Genomic DNA, 23,014 nt, shown 5'->3' with positions numbered 1-23,014 from the left:
GTAAATGAGGCAACTTCTAATAAACACCTGCTGGAATCCACAGAAATATTTATGAGAAAGAAATGCTCAATTCCACAGACCACCTGAATTTTCCAGCCTCAAGCCGGTACCACAGAATAAACGTAATTGCAAAGCAATTCATGTTCACATTTCCTGTTTGGAATTAAAAACAGTTTTTAAGTCAGAAAGCCAACAAGTTCAGGGTGTTCTGCATGTAAAATAAGAAAATCAAGGATGTGTGTGGGGAATTAACATATTTTACACATGAGGAGAGAGAGACAGAGCGCACTAGCACAGAGAACAAAACCTGGAAAAACAAAACAGACCCAAGAAACCTCAGCTCCAGAAAACAAAAAGGGAACAAACCAACCCGAACACCAATCACGTAGAGACTACAAAAGGGATTAATTGGAAGGCAATCCTCATAGCTCAGGAATGCAAACTACAACTGTAGACAGACTGCTTTGTTCAAGTCCCTTTTTTTCAACAGCCTATCTCTGCTACACACACAACCTGCTGATTGACTGATACTTCGCTCCCTCCTTCATGGAAAAGAAACCCACAGAAAAAGTCTAGAGGAAATAAAACCTCTTTTGCATCATCTCTAAAAATTATATCAAGATTTTTTTAAAACTATATACGGTCAGAGAACCTAATTTCATAGCAGTTTAAAATACCTCTCAGAGAGTAGAGGCATTGGTTTTATTTGGGCAAGGACAAGATCATTGCAATAACACACATCACCGTATTTCCTCATCTTGTTAAGGTTGCCTGCAGATAAAGAATTCAAATTCTCAAGTGGATGAACTGTGAATAATCTTGAATATGGGGAAATTAAGGCAGGAAATGAAAGAGTTAGTAGCTCCAAACCATGCAGTTAATTAAAATGGAAGTTGGAGAAGGAATAAAACTAATGCTTGCTTTCATGCTTAACCGCAGAACTTCTAATCTCCAAAAATAACGGCTCTATGGATTTGAGAGGATTGAGTTCACTTTCTGCAAGCCCTCCTCTCCCTCTCTTGCTGGAGGAGGTAGGGAAGGTAGTATTTGCAAGAGTACTAACAGTTGATTGCTGCTTCACAGTCACTACTGTATTGGGCCATACATATCTCAGAGGAAATGACTGAGTAAGACTTATGCTCTGTCTCAATTGTTTCTTCAGCTTCCCGATAGATGATTGCACATGCGCTTAGCTGGTGTCTGGAAAATGAACACAAAGTGCCAGAAGTTTATTACTGCACCTTCTCCTGTGTCTCCAGACACCTGCATAGAACGACAACCACAAGATCAGTCTCTTCCTCTTTCACCAAGGTTTGATGAAAGGGTATTTGTTACTTCCATATGTCTACTCCAGAATCAAATATTGACATGCAAAGAAATTCCACCACTGAACAGTTTTACCAAATGTGATTTTTAATGAAGATATCCAGGACATGTTTTATTCCAGCAAAACAGTTTTCAAGTTACAAGACTGAAGGCACATATTTGTGAATCCATGGAGCAAAATTTGATACTTTTGTGTAGACACCAGGGAAACGTGGTCTTCCACATCCATAACCCCAGCTAACAATGCCAGCCAAAAACCATTTTCCATCTCCGTTACTTTGACATGACAACGGTCCACCGGAATCACCCTATAAAAGAATACATTGAGTTGTATGTGTTTACAATAAAGATTATTAAAACTGGGACAAAAGTCTACAGAAGATGTTTTGCCTGAGTAATTCCAACAGTGATTATATTTTCCCATTCACACAGTTCAAACCATCAGATAGTCAACGGGGTTTTTTTTCTTGAAGTAGATGGGATTGCAGAGCTGTACCAAAATTTGCTCTTTCACAAGAGAGGGCTAGTTCTCACTCTTTAAAGACAATAATAATGATATTACATTTCATGGCTAGGTTTAAAAGTCACAATTAACTTCCTAGCCTCAAACTTACAGCTAACTCCAAAATCTGCTGCTTAATATGTGTCCTGGTTTTCACTGGGATAGAGTTAATTTCCTTCCTAGTAGCTGGTACAGTGCTGTGTGTTGGATTTAGGAGGAGAATAATGTTGATAACACACCCATGTTTTAGTTGTTGCTGAGCAGTGCTCACACTAGTCAAGGACTTTTCAGCTTCCCATGCTCTACCGATGTGAGAAGGCTGGAGGTGCACAAGAAGCTGGAGGGGGCACAGCCAGGACAGCTGACCCAAACTGGCCACAGGGACATTCCATACCATGTGACGTCATGCTCAGTACATAAATGGGAGGAAAGCTGGCCAGGGGGGCTGCCGCTCGGGGACTGGCTGGGCATCGGTAGGGAGGTGGTGAGCAATTGCATCATGCATCACTTGCTTTGTATATTCTTTATTATTATTAAGATTTTATTTTATTTAAATTATTAAACTGTTTTCATCTCAACCCATGAGTTTTCTCACTTTCACTCTTCCAATTCTCTCCCCCATCCCACCGGGGGGGGGGGTGGGGGGGGTGGGGGCGGGGAGTGAGCGAGCGGCTGTGTGGCACTCAGTTGCCAGCTGAGGTTAAGCCATGACAATATGCATGTTCATTTATAGGTTACACACCTAATGACTCAAAAAAATAGTAAGGGGTTTTTTTTTAAATAAAATTTAAAATACAGTTACAGTATTTAATAATGATAACTTCTTTCAAATTAAAATAAATGGAAACAGATTGGATCCCTCAATTGATTTGGTTTTTGGGTTTGTTTGTTTGGTTGGTTTGGGTTTTTTATTAAGAAGGAAAAAAACTAAGTGCTATCCTCTAGTAGATGCAAGCCAGCAGGTAATGTTTAGGGGCACACAATGTCTTTTTAATTAGGGCAGTTAAAATGAAGTCTGTTATAAACTTCAAAATTTTATGCAGCATGGCATAATTCCATAATACAGGACAATACAAATAGTACTCTTCCTTTATATGGTATTCTTGTAGAAATATATTGGCAGACATTCAGGGGGGGGAAAAAAAAAGTGCCACCATTTCAGGGAAATCTCTTGGACCAAGCTTATACTTTCTTGTGAGACTCTGCTGTAGACACAACCTCTCTGAAACAGACAGCTAGCAGCAAATTAAACTTTACCAAAGCATTGGATGCAATAAAGGATTCCAAAACCAAAGGTGAGTTGGTTAAATGTCAATGTTTTGCAACAGAAGTGCTTTCCTTCTAGACGTATATTTTGTTAGAGCTAGCAAACTATTTGCTTTAACTTTATAGGATCTTAGGATATGCAGGTTGGTAGGGACATCAGGAGATGATCTAAGTAAATCCTGCTTTGAACAGCAGGTGGCTTATCTTGAATTGCCTCACAAAATGGTTAAAGATCTAACTTAGAAGATCATTTTTTCCATCCTTGACAATTAAGATTTTGCATTTAGAGTGTCAAATTTTCAACTTTTTTTCTTTAATTCCTGGGGCAAAAGTGGAACACCAGCATTTTTCACAAAACAAAAATCCCACATTTTGATCAGCTCTAACAACTACCAGACTCAGTCACACATCATTTGCCCTTACAGAAAAGCAGCAAAAAGACCTGTAAATTATGCCGTTCCTTGGCTATATCTTGAGTGGCCAGGCAGATAACTGGAGAAAAAAATTCTCCAGTTAGTGAAAATGAAGCTTAATGTCAATGATCTCATTAATCTCTAAAAAGCAGCTGGTACATTATACTCCTTCAGACATTGCTTGCCCTGAGATTCATTGTGGTCTCTCTCACTTTTATGTAGACCAGTGAAAGCTAGAGCATCTTGAAGATTCCAGATATCCATCATAAAAAAAAAAAAAGTAGTTTTACTACTATTTTAGCAGTAAATGTACTATTATTTTAGTAGTAAATATATATGATTCATATAAGTTCTAAATAATATAGTATATATTGTATAACATATATATTTATATCTTATTTTATATTATATATCATGTGTGTATATATATAGTTTTACTACTATTCACTAGAAGTAAATTCAGAACTTCACATTTATTATTGTCCAGCATTTCCAGATCAGATTTATTATATATTTGAAAATTTATGCCTAGTAGTCTGCATCTCATCAGATAGTCCTGTAGTTCCAAGTTGGGAGGGAAGGATCCTGAAAAGAGACAAGCTAGTTTCTCAGTTTTTTCTTCAACTGAGACTCTTGTACCAAAAATTGCCTGACCTGTTATTGGGACTTGCAAATTGACCGGCCCTTGGCCCACAACTGAGACTTAGTGATGCTATTCATATACATAAAGCAGCAAAACTCTGAAAACACCCAGATGACAGATTTGCTGATGAAGAATTCTTGCATTGCTGTTTTTCAGAACTGAAGTGTATGGACCACAAAGTGGTTTGCCAGTCAGTTCTTACACCTCATCATGCAACGATTAAAGCTGAGATAAACTCTATGCAAGATATGCTAAAATACATACTTTGCACCCATCTCTTTTCCCAGACATTAGTCCAGCACAAAACATCCTAGCTGTGATAATCCCGTATGTGGAATGACATAACGTTTGGTCAATAATTTCTACCTCTGCTTTCTGAAGAATTGCTGAACCTTCATCATCTGGAAAACAAATTGAAAGAAAGATGATTCAAGAGAGCTTAGCATTTTACTCATCTATTGAAAGGCAAAAAAAGAAGTCTTCAGAAAATATCCTCAGATACTTTTGACCTCCAAGTTATTCCAGATTCCAAACAACTAACTACAACAGCACAGAAAACCACTTAGGTATCAGGCATTTATGTAATGTGAACTTGGTCCTTTAGCCACACCAGATACAATGGCATAATCACTAGGGTTGGCCAAAAAGCTTTTTCTAATGCCTTTTGCAAAGTGTCTCAAGATTTCTTATTTTATTCTCTTTTTATTTTTAAAAGGAAACAGGATTTTACAAAGGTATTTGGATCATCACAAGACAGATTTGCAATTCGGGTGGTGTCTCTGAAGGGGTTGGATCCAAAATTAAAGGTATGAGTCAGAGTTACAGAATGCAGATTGCTCTTTTGGCAGCATAAAGAACTTGGACATATCTCAAATTTGGCCCTCTCTGTCTGAAAATTTTGCTAAAATACCTTTTTTCTGTAAAATACATACTTCTGGAAAAACAGAATTAAACTGAATTGTCCCCTCCTTTCGATACAACAGCTTTAATAATATCACCAGGTGATCCTCTCAAAATTTGGATATAGCCAAAGAAACTTCACCAATATATTCAAATATGCAAGTGCTGGTTTACATCATGAAACTTTGTTTCAGAATTTGATAAAGCTCGTATGTAATAAAGTATACTTAAAAAATACTTAAACTGATTTGGCAATCAAATTGTATAAACCAATGCAGGGAAAAAGAGGGGAACAGGGGAAAAAAAAAAATCCCTTTTTTCTTTTTGAGGCATCACATTTATCTTTCAAATAACCAGCTTTTAAATAGCACGGGGACTAACCAGTAGGCCAAAGAGAGACACTACACCACACCACACATCCGTACCAACATCTTTTCCCAGTAAGGTGGTTGCACTTGGTTTGCAACCATATATTCTCTCACAGCTATTTATAGAGAGGCTAAATGTAATTTGGCGGGTAGTATTTCTGGCTGCGAATGTCACGTCAAAATGCTGGAGGTTAATTACCCTGTTGCTGCCTCGCACCACACATTTGCCTTTCCTACTTTCCGCCAAGAGCAGCGGGGCGGCTGGGCCGGCATGGTGCCGGCAGCCCTGAGAGGGCAGGCGAGGCTGGGCCAGGGCAGCCCTGCAGGTGCAGGCAAACCACCTGGGCCAGGCCTGTGCTGGCAGACCCGGGGCTTGGCACGGTGGCGGTTATGCAATTTATGCCGAGGGAAGCCATCACACCTACAGCTACACTGGAAGGGCTTTAGGAAAGCAGCCACAAGAGGGGCAGAAGGTACCAGCATTCGCACCAGGGAGGAGGCAGCTCAGGACAAGGTGGTGGGAGGGCCAGGCCTACCCCTGCCATGGGGCAGCCCACCATTACAGGGGCAGCCATTTTGTCAATGCAGTGGCCATTTTGTCAAGCCACACTCCAAGGATGGAGCTGGCACCTCACAGCTGGGGTCAGTGCCACAGGCTGTTCAGCCTACAGAGGCTGAAGGCGGGAGGAGGGACACTTAGCAGTTTCATCCTCCTGCGGCAAGCAACAAAGGGTACATTTAGGTGTGCTAACACACCTCCAAGAATAACAAAGGGGAAAACCAATACCGTGTTATTTCGGAGTAAGCGTAGTTCCCTGCAAGTCTTAGCTAACAACAGGAGCACACAGGACTTCCAGATCCACAGGACCAGCAGCCAATTTTCTTGAGCATATGAAGGTATGTGCATGCAGGAACCTACTTCCATAGGACAGTAAATTCAAAACATTATGATTTTCTGCACAACTCAGCCATGCAACAAAAGCAGGTGTCCTGCGCACACACCCACAGCTGTGAAGGCTGCTGTTTACCTGGGAACAAAATTAGCTCAACTAAAGCTATAAAACTCACCTGTTTCCCGCTTTTGGCCCCAACCTGTTATCCAGCACTTGTCACCACTGCGGACTTTATGCGAAAAGGGAGGCACGCAGATCGGCTGGATGACATGGCTCATTGTGTCCGGCCATGGCTTGCTCAGCTGCAGTAGCGCAATGTCATAGTCGTAGTTCCTGCTGTTGTAGTATTCGTGGACGATGATCCGTCTCACTGCAGATACAAACTTTGCATGGCCTTGAGTTTGCATTCCCAGGTGAGCACGCCATGCTCTGGGGTCAGCCAGCCTGGTTGGGACCAAACAAGCCATCTCTTTAAAAAGTACCCCAAAACAGCCCCCGACAGCAGGGCAGGTGAAAGATGAGGGCACATCCCTCCTCGGTGCGGTTCAAACTCTGGAAGCTAAAGGCATTTGGGGACGCTGACAATTTTTGGGACAGAGTTAAGGGGAAGACTGCTTACTTGCTCCCTTGAAAGCAGTGAGCTGCAGACACAAGCCACTCTTTCGATATCACTGATGCCCCACAGTAAGCAGCTCCCACAAAATGAAGGCTGACCTGCCAGGGCCATTCACCTTCCTCAGTGTTCGTACCGCCTACAATCCGAGAGATGGGATTGCTGCTCTTGCTGCTGCCACAACCTGCAAGGGATATTTCAGGTTATAATCTCCATCCACAGTGCTTTCCTTTAACGAGAGCGCTTCCCATATATGGCATGAAAGAATCTTGCACTTTGAAATGTTTTGAAATATATTTCTGTCCTGGTTTTGGTAAACCACGACAATTTCCTTGCCCTGCTCTAATCAGAAAATGTCTCTATTTGGCTACTCTACTCCTTAAACAGAAGATCACTCCATAAAAAAAGGCACTGGCCTGGGAAATTTAATAAGTTTTTTTTTTTAGCTCTGCTACAGAAATTGGCCTCTAAATATTTCTTGTGTCAGAAATATCAAAGGATCCATTGATTTAATAAGCATCAAAATAAATATATAAAAATAGACAATCCCTCATCTCTTTTTAATACTGTCAGCCCTGAACTGAAAGGAGTTCATCAGGAAGGAAGGAAGTTCAGCATCATCAGGACACTTATTTCTTGCCAAAACAGTGGGAACAATACAAGAAAAATGTTTATAGTAGCAGCCACATATGTGGAGTTTAGTCATTTATTATTTCAGAAATCAGGTGGTCCAACCATTAATTTGCATGGAAACAACTGAAAGCCTGAAAATGTTATATATTACTAACTCACAGGTGAAGAAGTCATGTCTCAGCACAAAAAGCTGCACACTAATTTGAAGAGCAACGGAGAAAGGCCCTACAGAGGGGGCCATCCCTAGTGCATGCACATAAAGCCTCTGCTCAGGAATTTTAGTCCCACACTCCCACGCACAGGTGTTAATGCTTCTGGGCACTTTCCAGCGCTCAGCCAAAGAGTCAAAAGCAGCATTAATGTTTCCAAACACAAGTAGGCATATAGTTAGTCTTTTAAGATGTTCTACTGAATCCAAGGCAGGTGCTGGCAGATTTGACATACAGGTAGCATGCCAGAAACAGCTAAGGGCTAGACAAAATACCAGAGAATATTCAGCTTAAGCAACTAATCCTAACCCCGCTTTTATTGCTACTGCAGTAACAATCACCTGTTCTCTTTACAGCAAAACAAACTGAAAAGCTTGTACACAGGTTACTTTAGGAGGATTTGAGACTAGAACCTAGCTTGATACTATGAAATATTGGGGTCTTCACCATCCAGAAGAGACAGAGAAGTGAAAAGTTTGTGGTTTTTATCTCATTGCAGCTGTGTCACTCCTGAAGTCCAAATACAGTTTGACTCCAACAGAAGTACCTGACACTGCTGCAGGCAACGAAAATGCTGCCTTACCAACTAGTCAAGTTCACTCTGCAATTAACCCTGCTTCCCTGCTCCTTAACATAGCTACAATAAGCTTTACAGCTGACTAAGACTCCCCATACCAGCAAGCTCACCTTCCCACAAGAATTTAGGAAATTCTGCAACCAGACCTGAAGTGAACCGATAGCTGATCATTACCCCACTATCACTGAGAGGACGTAATAAAAACCTCAATACCCACTGCATGAGTTGTACCCACTCCAAAACAGGAAGAAATAAAGGGCTTTATTGTGTAAAAAGTTCAAAGTTCAAAAAGCTGAACATTTGAGAGGGACTTACTGCAGCTGCTTTCATCACTTCCATCAATACAGTCCACGGTCCCATCACACTTTGCATTTTGTTTCCTAATGCAAATGTTATTCCTGCACTTAAATGTGTGGTTGGTGCAAGGAATACCTGAAATAGTTGTGGGGAAAACAAAAAGACTATTGGCTCAGCTTAACACATGAAGACATGTCTGCACAGATAAAAGATTCATATATGTATTAATAGATAGGAGGGAACATAGCAAAAGAGCACTTTGGCTGGTATGGCTTAAACTAATCTCTAAGTAGAATAAACTATTCAAGTAGAACTGCATCTATACTAAGGCTTGCATCAAGTTGGCTGAGTCTGAACAAAGATTTCCTCCCATCCTTTCCCATAGCACTAATGAACATGGATATAGTAATGAAAACTTAGCTGTAGAGCAAGTGTTAGGCTAGAAAGAGAAAACATCCAGTACTCTGGAAAGAAGCCCTCCTTTATATTTCAGTATTAAATATGAAAAAAAAGACAGTAGTGAAAGCAGTCTTACTAGTGAAAGCAGTTTTACTAATTGTATTTAGTTAAACTGCAACCCCAACCTTGGCATTTTCCTGTTTCCCTGTGGCTCGCAATAAATGAGGCCACTCAAACCCAATCTATTTTTTCTTGTCAACACACAGAAATATCCTGTAACCATTTGCACAGACTGTCTACTCAAGCATGTCAAAAAACATTACTTTTCTTTAAAAAAGTTACTTGCAGCACTTCCCAGTTGTGCTCCCTTTCATACGTCATGGTGTCCATTTATTCTAAAAAGTTAAAGAAATGGCTGACTCAAAACTTTCATGTGCCTAATGCTAAATTTATAGCTTCCATAGCATTTTAAACACATTAACCTTATAACCGTGAAAACTGTTCCAGAGAAACTATCATTTTTATAGTTATTTTACAGATGGTAAAACAGATCCAGGAAATAATTTGCACAGATTATGCCTTAAAGAGATGAAATCTGGGATTTAAGCTTTAGATCCCTAGATCCCCATCCTGCACCCAGAGTACTTAAGTCTTCTGCCAGTATTTTGCTGAAACAGATGTTCATGAGCTCATTAAAAAGAAACAGTTTAAAATCAATAACGGCTTGTTTATAAGCATATCAGAAAACTGAACAGAATTATATAGCCTGAGTTAGATTTGATAGTACCTCTTAACTCTTTGAATACGGCATCCAGTATTCAAGTCAGGATTGGATAGATGATAGAAGAGAGAAAAAAATTAATCACGAGAGTAGCCTTACTGTGGGTGCAGTTCTGCTCATCTTTTCCATTCTCACAATCACTTACTCCATTGCAGGCAAGCAGGTTATCCTGTATTGCGAAGCTGGAGTTACAGTTCCACTCAGGGACAACTTTAAAAACATAAGTCAAATCAGCTTCAGAAGCGCGCTTGTAATGCTAACACTACCCTTCTGACTATTCCTGGGTACCACTTTTCATAGCTCTACTGCATGATACAAGGATGAGTGCACACATTATGCATGGAGAAAATAAAGCACAAGAGAGTTCAGTGACCTATCCCAGTTCACACATTGCCCCAAGTGGAGTGGCCCAAGTTCTAACCCTCTTTCACTATGGACATTTATTATCACTCTCATCTGCTCTATGCACCACAATTTGTCATTCCCCCATGAAAATAAAATAACTAGGCTCAAAATAGAACAGAACTTTATAATTACCAGCATTTATCACATGAGGAAAAACTAAAATATAGCTTATTACAGCTATTTTTGCACATCTAACTTTCTTGCTCATGCTTTCCAGTGCCATACCTTCTTCATTCTTAGTTTCGTTCCTTGCTAATTGACTAGGAATTAAGCACTCAAGAGACTGACTGATAGTCTCTACCTGGAAATACAAAGAAAGCGGGAAACGTTTTTTTTTCCCCCTAAAAAAAAATTCACCTTGTTTCAGCTGCCTTTTAAGACTAGAGAATACATTCATTAGGTTTTCCAGTCAAGATCTCTAGTAAGTGAATACAAACCACAAAAGAGTTCATCACTTTCATCGAAGCAGTTGTTTATCCCATCACAGCGCTGCATCTGCTGGATGCATAAGCCAGTAGAACACTTGAAATGTCCAGGTGGACATGCTGGAGGTAAAAAAAAAAAGAAAAACAACAAAACCCCACACAAAACAAAACCCCAAACAACCTAAAAGTTTCCTTTTCCCAAATATTGCCAGCTCACTTCAATTTACAGTCACTAAGCTGTTCCAAGGGATGATAAAGTTTCTCTAAAATTTAATAGTCTGTATGCATTGCCAGCACTTAAATTGAGTTCAGATGTTGAAAAGTGGGATTTAAAAAAGAAGAAAAAATATCTCTAAAGTTCCAATTCAGCTGTTACTGCAGTATGTACTGCAGGCTCTACACTAGGACTGGACCAAATCAGCCAGTGTTTTATGGTGCAACACAAGGCAGCTTAGAATGCCATCTTCTTTTAAAGGACAGTCTCACTTTCAGTAACCAAAATTTGCAACACTTTGCAACTTCAGTTAGTAAACTGTATTGAGGTGACTTATGAATTACATAAATGTTTGCCTTTTAAAATAAAATCATGAAGTTACCACCTTTTTACATACTCCACATATATGCAATGCATAAAATCGCTCTAATGTGACAAGTAGCTATGACTAGAAACCATTGCTTCTCTACTACTATAACAGCATGAATATGTAAGATTAACAAAGGGGAAAAAATATCAGTAAACAGTTGTCCGTTTCAGGGCTTGAAAAAAACTCACAGTCAGTAGACTATTTTATCAACTTTTTGAGATGTTTTCCAGCTCAGGTTTCTACTTGCACACAAAGTATTTAAATTGATGGAAACACTGGAATAAGCCATTGGTTATTTCATACTCTCTGTCCATTACCTGGAAGCCTTTGTGATAATAGAAACATTGCAAACAAAACCTTGGGGATGAAAACAAACAGGAACATCAGACTTCAGTTGACTGCACCATGGCCATAGCCACACAGGAAGCTTTAAGGACTGTGCAGAAGAGAGCAGTTTGTGTGCGTACAGGAAACCAGAGCATGCTGCACATGCCCACAAACCTTAGCTGCATAGCCTTGATAAGCTAGAAAGGGCTCTTCATTTGCTAGTCACCCGACTTAGTAAGATTAGAAAAGAAAATAAACAAAAACCCAACAGAGAATTTCCTGCATAAACCTAATGAAGTCCTACTGGACCTGAAAAATGCTGCTTCACAGATCTGAAATGCAAAGATAGGTTGAAAAAGAAAATCCATCTTACGTTGGCTGATGTTATAGCTGCCATACTCCACCAGAAGTGGCTTCTCTGAGACCTTCGAGCTGCACTGAAGCTCGATGTTGACAGCAGAACTTGCAATGTGGAAGACTGTTGGGTGATCGACATAGTAACCGCAGTACCTAAAAGTGTTCAGTGGAGTTCTAGAGCAGCCTTCACATCAAAATTGCCTTACATACAATTTAAATGTCAACATCACTGAAATTCAGCAATACAGTCAGCTGCCATACTTTAATTAAGAACCAAAATCTGAAGCAGTACCCAAATTCCCCAAAATGCTGGTCATAATCCTTCATGACCACATACATGCAAGGAGAATGTTTTGCCAGAAAGTCTAGAGGAATGAAGAAATTTATCAAGACAAACATGGGTACTTTTGTCACCGCTTCTAATATGTTTTCAAAAGATTTGGATTTTTGGGAAGACTTAAGTAAATTTGGTGGGAGGGGAAATGTCAGCACAGTGGACAGCAAATTTAGCTGCTCTGATTTTGAGGATTGCCCCTAAAGAAGAGTGCACAAAGGGATTGGGATAAAATTGGTCCAACTACTCTGGAGGCAGGGTGGAATAGATTTAGGGAAACTGAAAATATTTCTAAGTAGTCACCTAGCCTTCATCCACCATTAACAATCTGGAATTTTACCTTTGAAAGTCATGTCTTCAAATAAATAGTCTAGATGGAAAAAAAAAAAAAAATCCCTTGGGTGCGCATCTGCTTTAAGCTGCCATTTTGGCAAAGAGCTTCCTTGGACTTCTGCCTAAGTGCCACTTGACTCAGAGAAACCTAAGTGCTCCCTGATATTAGCAAACATTTCATCCATCCATTGCTAATGCATTTCTATTGCCCCTTTCATCAAAGATGCTGAAGATGTTGCAACTGGCATTTAGATGCTACTGTAGCTGGGGGGGGAAACCAACACCAAAAAAAACCCCCAAGACTCCAAAAAACCTCCTTAGCAGGGAAAGGTTGCTGGATCATACTTTAAAAATTGGAGACAGTTTTAAATGTAGTAAACCCAGTGAACGTTGACAGTACAGGTTGTTCTAGAAGTAGAAATAAGGACCCTCTCCTCTGTTCCACTGAAACACCCCAAAAATGCAGCACTTATGAGAAAAACATCTGGCTTTAAGACTCCTGTCAAGAAAAGTACTTATCAGCCTAAACAGATTTAAGAGCAGAAGCAGCTGTATTGATTCTTAGCACACTGGGCACATACACTTGCTTGGCAGCAGTGCAAGGTCACATGCTGCAGTTAGAATGAATTCGAAGAACATGAAAATGGATTATTTGTATTGTTAAATAGACTATGATCCAGAGGTAAATATTTCCCTTGTTTATTTTGGCAACGCCAGGCATTGCACCAGGACTACTCTTCATGTCAATGAATGCAGGGGAATCGGGCAGTGATTTCCATGTGGATAGATGTTGCCTGGTGTCCTGTGCACCACACTGAAGCATGCCATAGGGAATGGCCATGCTCATTCATGTTTCCATATGTGCTTTGTTTCACCCTATGAAAATGAAACATCCTTTTAACAGATCTAGGAGATTCTGTTCCAGCAATGCGAAAAATAAATAAAAAAAAAAAATTATAAAAAAAATAGACTCCTCTTACACATCCTCAAAACAGATGCAAAGAGAGTTAATTTAAGAGCTTTCCACTATAGTAAAGTTAATTGTCAAAAAAAACCCAACAAAAAAACACAACAAAATCTATCAGGGCTAAGAGTGAAGACTTCCTGCTACAGGATGTCTTATTCACACTCATTTTAGTGTCTCTGTCATCAATGTTCCCAACCTAAAACAGCCTGCTAAAGTGCATAGCAAAATGCCTCCTAACCATCTGATTCCCCTCAATTAGCCCACAGACATTTTCTACATGTCTTCTTCTGTCGATGACTTAGACAACATCCCTTCAACAAACCTTAGCACCATTAAAAAAAACAAATTGCAGGCTGCATTGACCATTTCTCAGCCACATAAAACCACCTCATCTCGCCAGAAGTAGAGGAAGCTCCCGCCCATCTGTGGAAGAGCTGAGAGCTACATCAAAGAAGCCATCTCCTGTACACAGTGAGAAATGCCATATGCTTGTGGGATTTGTAAGACAGAGCTACAGATCCTTGGGGGCCTTCTACTGGTGTTTTACTAGCCATTTCTCCAGGTCCAGGGCAAACAGAGGTTGCAAGGCACCATCTGCAACTCTGTGCCATTGCTACAGAGAGAAACTAATTAAGGGGATCCTGTCCCATATGTTGAAGCAGGGAGTGGGATACCTTTTCAGGGGATGAGTAGATACATGCATCCTGTAGCAGACACAATGGGATGTTGCACCAACAGCTTTAAGAAAAATAAAACACTGGCAACCTCTTTGTTCACATAAGCCTCTAACAGTCTGCTCACAGGAACTCGTTGATATTTCTGCCTATGAGAATTTCAGCAAAAGCAGTTCATCAGCTGTAACTCCTCTGACTAGGCAGAGGAACATTTGCATTTCCACTGGAAGAAAGACAAGGAAGAACCGCACGTTTGTGTTCAGTGTCTCTGGTTAGATAAAGTTGACCCTAGAGATTTGAAGGAACCTTGTCTGCACCATCTTCACGGCAGCAGTCTTTATTTGCCAAGATCAGTCTCCTGAAGCTTCTTAATCCTTTTTACCTGAGATAGCAGAATATGCATGCTATAAGCTGCAATTGCAGGAAGCTGAAAAAGTGGGGTCCCCCCCTCCATTTCATTAACCATTAAAATTTGGGGAAACAACAACAACAAAAAAAATCAAATATCAAAGTGTTTCATGCTTTAAATCATATTTTTTTCCGTGGAAAGTAGACATAGAACAGAAAGTCATAGAGGTTCAAAAGCCTTATTTTCAGTGAAAGAGACACTTTCAAAGGAAAATTTGTCTTGGTCTATTTAAACATCAGCAACTTGCAACAGAAATCAGGAGCATGTATTCTTGTACAGTATTTCAAAAGTAACCCCAAGTGCATTTCTAAGGGTCATACTCTGACATTTGATTCTGTGGAATGTATAATTGGTAGGCTTATTTAAAAGCTGCACTTTCACATAGAGAATCCTTACAATATGAACCCATCATAATTTTTTTCTCCAGATTTTGCCTTTATTTGATTCATCTCTCAGCCATCCCTAATACCTCAAATCTTTCCAATTGTGTCATAAAAAGAAAACCAAAAAACCCCACAAACACACCGAATGTCTGTTTTGACTTGTGTTTTTATGTGCCCATCCAGTCCGCAACCAATTCCCATTAAGGCACAATTTTAGGAGCTTCAGACAAAATGAGTTTTCTCTATATAAGTACAACATGGTATCAAAGAATAGAGGAAGTTTTCTCCTCTGTAATTCCTTCAGTTACACTCTTAAAAGCCTGACTGACTTTGCTTAGTTTCAGTAGCGAGTTCAGAAATTCAGTTTCAAGTCTGATCTTATTGAGGTTTCCATTTGAACAAAGTTTAAAAAAAAAAAAAAAAAAATCCAACATCCTAAATCTAACCTTGTCTCATCATCCACTGATTGAAAGATGACTTAAAAAAACTGAGGAAAAAATGGGTGGACAATGTGCATGGGAAAGCAGCAGTATTTTAATAAAAAACCAGCAGCAATATTTTAATAAAAAACACTTAAGAAATACAGTGGTACCTTGGTAGTCAATCTGTGTGGTTTCTCTTTCAAGAGCCAGTGACTGGAATGCGGAAGCAGTTACTCTTCTATTCCCAATAATCTCATTGTAATAGCTTTCACTGAGAAGTTAATTAGGTTCAGTGTCCTCGTGAGCAATCACAGAATTAAGTTACACTTAAAAGGGTTTTAACAGACCTTGTTCAATGATCCCAGAAAACCCAGAATTATTTCAGGGTTCACAGGAGATCCACCTTCACCCAACTCTTTCCATTTCTTTCTCTCCAGAGAGTACCAAAGGCTCTTGTTTTCATCTTTCTGGTACGACTCAATAGAAAAAAATTTGATATGTATATATATTTTACAAAGATTCAGTTACGTCATCAACCAAAGTGAAAGAATGGTAAGAGACACCAGTGAAGTATCTCTGTCTTTGTGGAAACTCCCTGAGTGAGCTGCAGTAGTGATGGGAAGGTTTATTTTGGTAATGTTAGTTTAATAACCCATGCAGAAGTACTTACATGTGTTCATTAATTTTCCACCATCCTCTCTCACAACCTTTAATATTCTTCTCACTGATGGTATAGTTATGCAACTTCAGAGCTATACCAAGGCTCTTCTGTGGAGTCTGTTGTGAGCAAGACAGAGAGTGCAAGCGGTCTTCTTTTTCCTTTTGTGGACATAGTACACAAAAGTCTTTAGACTTATCTTAGCAATTACAGCACTTGGCAATGCCATGCTCTGGGAGCTGTGCTGACTTCGCCAGCTCGACAGGCAGCACTTGAGACACCTGCCAGCTATTCAGTCTTGAGTAAAAGCAAAGGTTGGCAAAGCCCCACCACAGCTGCAGGCTTTCTCCCCCTCTAGCTAACAGCCCTTTCATCTTCAAAAAGCCACTGGCCATAGAAAGCAGCTTTTGTATCAAGATCAAAGCACTCAAACACATCCAAATTTACTTGTGTAGGGACACACAGCCCCAACGGATTGTTAGGTAAGATACCGCACTGAATACCTGTATCACCTTTGTAATGCTAGGAGTTACTTCTACCACAATAGCGTAGTTTTCTGCTAGTGCCTGCTCATCGAAGCATTCTTTAGCATTTTACAAAAGATTTTTAAGCCCAGCAGTATCATGAGGGTTCATAATTAATTAGAATTTCCTTTATTAAAAGGAACAGAACCTTTTTGCAAGGTAAGGCAACATTCCTTTAAGAACAAGGGCTAGTTCAGGACCAGAATCCAGAAATGGAGATATTTCTTCTTTCTTACAGAAAACATGATTTGGGAAATGAGGGAAGTTTCAGCATTGAGCTACTGGGAAATTAAACTGTTTTGAGAAATAAGTCTTGGGCGTTGCCCATGTCAAGTCCAGAAAGTTTTCCCTCATATGTCCAGGGTGAATTGAAGACCTGAAGTTTAGGCAAAAAAGTAACCGCCTTAGCTTTCTAGAAGAGGAAGAGGCTGTAGGTCGTGGCTAGCTGGACTCCATTCAGATTGGTGTGATTCAACGTGGGCAACCACTAGCTTAACCGGACATGAGTAGCATAAGCAGAAAGATGGGTAACCAGTGGACTGCTTTGTATCCATTGCCAGATTCTTTAGAGAGGAAAACAGTAAGGGCAAAACCGTAAGTCGAAGATCATATTTTAGCAGCATCAATAGGGAAATACTAGTGTCATCAGACAAGGCATGACAAAACTATTTCAAACAGATGTAAACTTTCGGTCATTTGCTTTCAGGAAAGTACCTGAAAAGATGCAGAAAAAGGATGCCAAGAAAAAACAGTCTGTGGGATTGTGCTGATAGGGCAGAACATCTTAGGAGACAAAAATTCAATTTATTATAGACTCAGAAGACATATCAGAGAAGCAGCAGTAATAACTAAGTTAGAGGACTCTCTTGTACATACTTTTTTTCTAAATTTTGGGGGGTGGGAAGAGGGGAATTAAAAACAGTAAAGTCTTACATGCTCTGCTGTGAAGCAATTCTGCAGGCTAAACATCAAACCTTAGCTCTTTACCTTTATAATAGGACAGCTTAGGAACTATGTTCTCTTCGTTAAGAATAAGTGCACAGAAAACAAAAGAAAAAACCCGACACAAAAAAACTGAGCACCGCCAGCTATTCAGCTATGTCATTTCTATAAACTGCCACATCTGTAAGGATGCGGGTTATTCCCTACACAGTTGCTTCTGCTATACTTACAGGTTCCATGTGCCCAAAACACACAACAGTGCCTAAGAGAGAAAGAGATTCACGTTACCTGGAAGTTCCACACACAAAGACATTTTGGAGGATAATAGCTTGGGTAATAGGGACTTGTGATTCTCCCTTCATAGCCAATTTTCTCTTTTGTCACTATTGCTTTTCCACACCCTAGGGAAAAAAAGGAAGCAAAAGTCGGTAAACTTTAATATATTTCCAGCAAAGCTATTCAGTGGGCTAAGCATCCAAATTTATCAGAAGTCTTCCACTGCAAAACAGGGCAGCTTAGGAATTATATTTATCTGTGTTCAAGCTGTAAAAAGATACCCTTCCCAATGATGCAGACAGAGACAAGGGATGTAAAAATCTAGGAATGCTTGCTGGGCTCTGCAGGACTAGGAGAAAACATTGTGAAGTTTTATATTGTTTATTTCACCGAAGGCAGTTCTGCAAATAAGTCTCAGTGAACAGTGTTGCACATCAATACATCCACGCTGCAGTAGTACACGAGGACCTCTAGTCTTAAAATGCAACCAGTTAGAAGAGAAATGGACAACATGCTAATCTAATCAGTCTCCTGGAAGCCAAAACTTCCTTTTATGACTGCTCAATGGATTTAAAGAATTCATTAAAAACAATACACACACACACACACAGAGAAACCAACAAAGAAAACCCAGCCCTGAATTTAAACCAAACAAACAAACAAAAGTAATAGCCCTGAATTTAAAGTTACTTATAATGGAGAATTTATCACATGCTTTTGTGATGGTATTTTAATGTTTAATTACTCTCAGCATGAAAAGTATGCAGCGTCTTTTTAAGCAGCTTGAATTTCCTTGCATTGGATTGTGTTAGATTTTACTCCTTGTGCTACTAGTGTGATGTTCCTTGTACTATTTGTGATTATGATCTAACCACTTCTTAAAGCAATTAAAAGCAGAAGATGGACTTGATGCAGAAACATAACTGACTCCTTTGTGTTAATGAGGAGGCAGGGACCGATAGAAAACGCAGACAAAGCTCCTGAAGTTTTATTTTCTGAAAGTAGATTTAGTGCTGAATTCCTTCCATCTTTAACATTATCACTGAGTCCCAAACCAGGAGAGAGGCCAGAGCAGTGCTACACTTGGAATAACAACTCCACCTACTGGCACACTGCAGTCCTGACCAACTGAATTCAGTCAGTGCTGGTTTCAGCCTTCTCCCTTCATATTGCACTTAAGGACAGCTAACCTGCACAGATCAAATTAATCAAGAGGAAGGCAGACACTCAGTAATGCAGAGGAGATGAAGGAGAGAGACAGGCATGTAGGAAAAAAGAAACCGAGATACAGGAGTCATATATCCATACTCAGGAACCTTTGGGATCTTAGAGAGAAATAACACAATAAACACATTTCCAAACACAAAACAAACCTACTTTCTTGTGTAATGACCTCAAAATAGCCATGGAATTCCTTCCGTTCCTTTTTTTGCGCTGCCTTAAACATTACCAGCATGAGATTATTTGTGGACACAAGTGACACCAATGAATCAGCTGGTTCACAAGCTCTGAGGGGCAAGAAAGGAGAGTACACATGTAAGCAATCGGTAAAAAACAAACAAACCCCCAAACAAAACCCCCAAACAAACCCCCAACACATCGCTCTCATTCTGTGCATAAATTTTCCACTGGTGCAGAGCTTACCTACTTCAAAGCCCAGTAAAAACTCCACGCTCTTAAACACAAAAGTACCTGTTACAAGGCCAGTTAGAAACTCAGTACTAGAAAGTCACTTCGTACAAAAAAGAAAGAAATTGCAAACATGAAAAGGAAGATAGAATGGTTAGCTCTAGGAGATAATACTGACTTTCAGCCTTCACTCCAAGCAAAAATGAATGAAGCCAATAGTAAAGAAAAGTTTGTAGAAAGAGAAAAATTATTTTATTAGACCAACAGATTTAGCTTGGCGCTGGGGAGTTGGAAAGACAAGCAAGTTATTCAAGTCAGAAATGAAGAACCTGAGCCAATCAACTAGTCCCATTAAAAAAAAAAGTTACTTTCTATATGCATTACCTAGCAGATATCCTCAGTCCTCTACAGATACTAAACAAGTAAGTGAACACCATCTGCTGTTTTATAGGCAAGTCAGTGACTGGCTCAGACTACTAGAGGACAGCTCTCAAAGAGGACTGAAAAGCCAATGCTCTTTTTTGAGGCTTATACACACACTGACAGGCCAGAGAAGAGGATTTCAGGGGTCAAAACACTGAGCTCTTTGTCTGCTTGATGGAGGTGCTGTCTTCACCTTTTAGTATGACAGAGCCCTGTGGAACTAGTTACGAGGAATTTAAAACAAAAAACCCTAAACAAGCCTACTGGATCATTAAAGAGAGAAAACAATAGAAAAATAATTTAAAAAAAAAATAGTCCACATCCCTCAATCCATCAGAGCTTCAACTCTAGATTTTAATAACCCTCTAAATTACTCAAATAGAGCAGCTATAAAAAGCGCTGAACTGGTGAGTGGCGGTAAGTATCCAAAGAATCACGAGACTTAGTTTTAGAACTTCAGTCTTCATATCAAGAGCACTAATCTTCATACAGAAGAAGAGTTTGCTTAAAGGAGGAAATTTTGACATCTTCTTTTAGTTAGCATTTGTTTCCTGACAAGAAACAGAAAATTACGCCCAGTAATGTGTGAACTTCTCATAGTTCTGCAGCTGGGTGAAGATGCACTCCAGTTGAAGAGCAAAGAAGAATTTAAAGAATATTTAACTGTTTCTTTTATTAGCAAGATCAGCTTTTCCACTTTAAAAAAAAAAAAAAATATTTTGCCAGGTGTTGTGTGCATAATGCATGAAGATCAGAGTATTTTTAGCAAAACAAGCCAAAACCCACCAAAAATGCAGTCGACAAATCTACAGAAAAACAACCCAAATGATTGTCAATGAATTCTCAATGAAAATTTATACTCACTGGTACAGTATCTTATGTTTGATTGGCATCAGAGAGTCATAAACAGTTAACGAGTCAGTGATGCAGTTATCTGCTTCAATCTGAAGGGATACTATTGAAAGACGAATAAGATGGCCCACTGATGCAATCAGCTTAAAATAGCAGATCGTTCCCCCTGAGGCAGCATGGATATCCAGAGGAAAGTGCTCATGTAGGCGATCAGCATACAGATCATACATACAACTTGTTCCTGTGGAAATGTCACATTTTCAACACTGGACACTCATCGAGTACAAAAAAAAAATCCTAAAAATAATTTTAAACTAAAGCAACATATGAAAGCATAGATAAACGTGAAACAAAGTAGTCTATGCCACTGTTTCTTTGCACCTTAGTTGTAAGTCTGTGGTCAAGGAAAAGTCTATTCATAAAGCTACAGAACACCGCAAACAGTGCTGTAAATAAGTCCTTGTAGGGTATTTGCACAAAAGCACCGCCATTTTGTACAACAGGTATTCGCAGTTAACAAAGATCTATGGAGCTCCCAGAGGATGAAGTACTTAAACAATTGTTCACTGGGAAATGTTCATCAAGGCAGAAATCAACTGCTCGCCCCTACAGATATTAGGATATTTATAATAAATAAAATAAAAACAAAATAAAAAAAATCAAGCTACATTTTTTTATTACTCTGGGGTTTTTTAGATTATTGTTCAAACATCAGGCTTCTCAATGTTTTATTACAGCTCATGAAAATGTAAGTTGTGAATGAAGTGAATGTAAGTTGTGAAATGTAAGTGAAATGAGCTGTAAGTGCTACCACTAAATTCAGAGTCACCAATTCATTCAGATTGGAAGGGATGCTAAGACCTTTCTTGTTCTATGCCCTGCTCAAAGCAGGGTCAAAATTAATTCAGACCAGGAGTTTTTCCTGTCAAGTCTTGAAAACTTTTGCAGCATTAGAAGTCACTATTAGAAATGGAAGTACCGTGAAATGTAAGCCATACAGCCTAGCCTACAAAACACTTCTATTAAAAAGAAGCCAAAAGAAAGGCAAAAAAAGGCTGTCGTAATTTAGATAAGAATCACCAGAAAATTACCCTGCTTGCATCCAATTTTCCAATTAAACTGAAACAATTGTTGCTTTCAAGTCAAACATATTGAGGTCTTTATTTCAATTCAATATTGCAGCTCCCATTCAGCAAAAAGGTTAGGGATTTTTTTGTTTGGTCATATCTAAAACTCTTAACATAACTCTTTGAAAGGTGGGAAGGAAGAAAATGCAAATTAGGGAGAATAAGATCCAAAGTAAACATTTGCATTAATTTCTGTCTATTAAAAAGGCAAGTCTCTGAAATAGTTACTATCGTGGAACACCAATTAGAGCACTGTGAAAGTTCACTATCAATTGTTGACTCAAACTAAATGTTGGCCTTTTAACCAGCAGTTAATCAAGACAGGAAGTGGTAGGCTTTGTCTGACTTCCACTTCTAATTTACAATCTTGAAACTAATGCTATGAATGTTCATGAACAATCTGTAAGGGTCACATACCGTGCAACTGAATTACAGTTATAACTATTTAAAGCTTTGGTTGAGCTATTGTTCTCTCTTCCTTCTTGTTCTTATCTCTTCCAAATAACATTCTTTTTATAATAGTTATTTGTGCTTATTTACTCACCCCTAACAAAGCCAGCTTTGATCATAGTCTTTAGAATTATGTGACTACCACTATTTCTACTAAGTAGTTAATAATGTGATGAGCTCACTGCTGGTGAGAAGCATGGTGCAGAGATTTCAGAGCTGGCTCTGGAACTAGAAGTAATGCAAGCCTACCAGTTTGAAACCAAAGCTGGATACAGTCTTTACCCAAGCAGACCCTGCATAGCCAGATACCATGGCATACCATGGCAATGCAGGTAGAGATTCAGCTGATGTGAGTGACAAGTCCCTTCTCCAACCCGTTCTTCAATAAATCTGCACTCAAGTGCTGTGCCTGAACTGATAACTAGGTGTATCTTCATGCCAAAGTAACTCTATAGCTCTCAAGATACAACCAGGCGATGCACCTTCCTTGTATGCTGCTGCATTAACACTTTAACCTCTGCACCATATTCTACAGTCCTAAGCAGACACACTCAAGGTACTCCAACAAATGAAATTGCACCAGTATAAGACTTTCTCAACTCCTGTGGCAATCCATGTTGTTGTTCCCCTGCAACTTCATTGCATACCAGCGCTATGCTTCTGACAGATACCAGTTGCCACCTGTGGTTGACT

The 23,014-nt window shown here is 39.4% G+C and overlaps 1 protein-coding gene across 1 annotated transcript in view; it reads right to left on the bottom strand.

Annotated features, from left to right (window-relative positions):
- Positions 1–1,357: 1,357 nt before the first annotated feature.
- Positions 1,358–23,014, bottom strand: part of TMPRSS7 (transmembrane serine protease 7) — a 33,796-nt gene continuing 12,139 nt past the window's right edge. The window contains exons 7-18 of the mRNA XM_076350740.1: positions 20,757–20,985; positions 19,218–19,348; positions 17,853–17,965; positions 16,111–16,217; positions 11,935–12,071; positions 10,663–10,770; positions 9,920–10,030; positions 8,659–8,775; positions 6,931–7,108; positions 6,487–6,755; positions 4,415–4,551; positions 1,358–1,634 (exon numbers count right to left, since the gene is read on the bottom strand). Coding sequence (XP_076206855.1) covers positions 1,464–1,634; positions 4,415–4,551; positions 6,487–6,755; positions 6,931–7,108; positions 8,659–8,775; positions 9,920–10,030; positions 10,663–10,770; positions 11,935–12,071; positions 16,111–16,217; positions 17,853–17,965; positions 19,218–19,348; positions 20,757–20,985 — 1,808 coding nt within the window. The 3' untranslated portion in view covers positions 1,358–1,463. The remainder of the gene's footprint in view (positions 1,635–4,414; positions 4,552–6,486; positions 6,756–6,930; positions 7,109–8,658; positions 8,776–9,919; positions 10,031–10,662; positions 10,771–11,934; positions 12,072–16,110; positions 16,218–17,852; positions 17,966–19,217; positions 19,349–20,756; positions 20,986–23,014) is intronic.

Source organism: Aptenodytes patagonicus, chromosome 1, assembly GCF_965638725.1.
Source record: "Aptenodytes patagonicus chromosome 1, bAptPat1.pri.cur, whole genome shotgun sequence".
Classification (NCBI taxonomy): Eukaryota; Metazoa; Chordata; class Aves; order Sphenisciformes; family Spheniscidae; genus Aptenodytes; species Aptenodytes patagonicus.
This window is presented reverse-complemented; position numbering and strand designations above follow the sequence as displayed.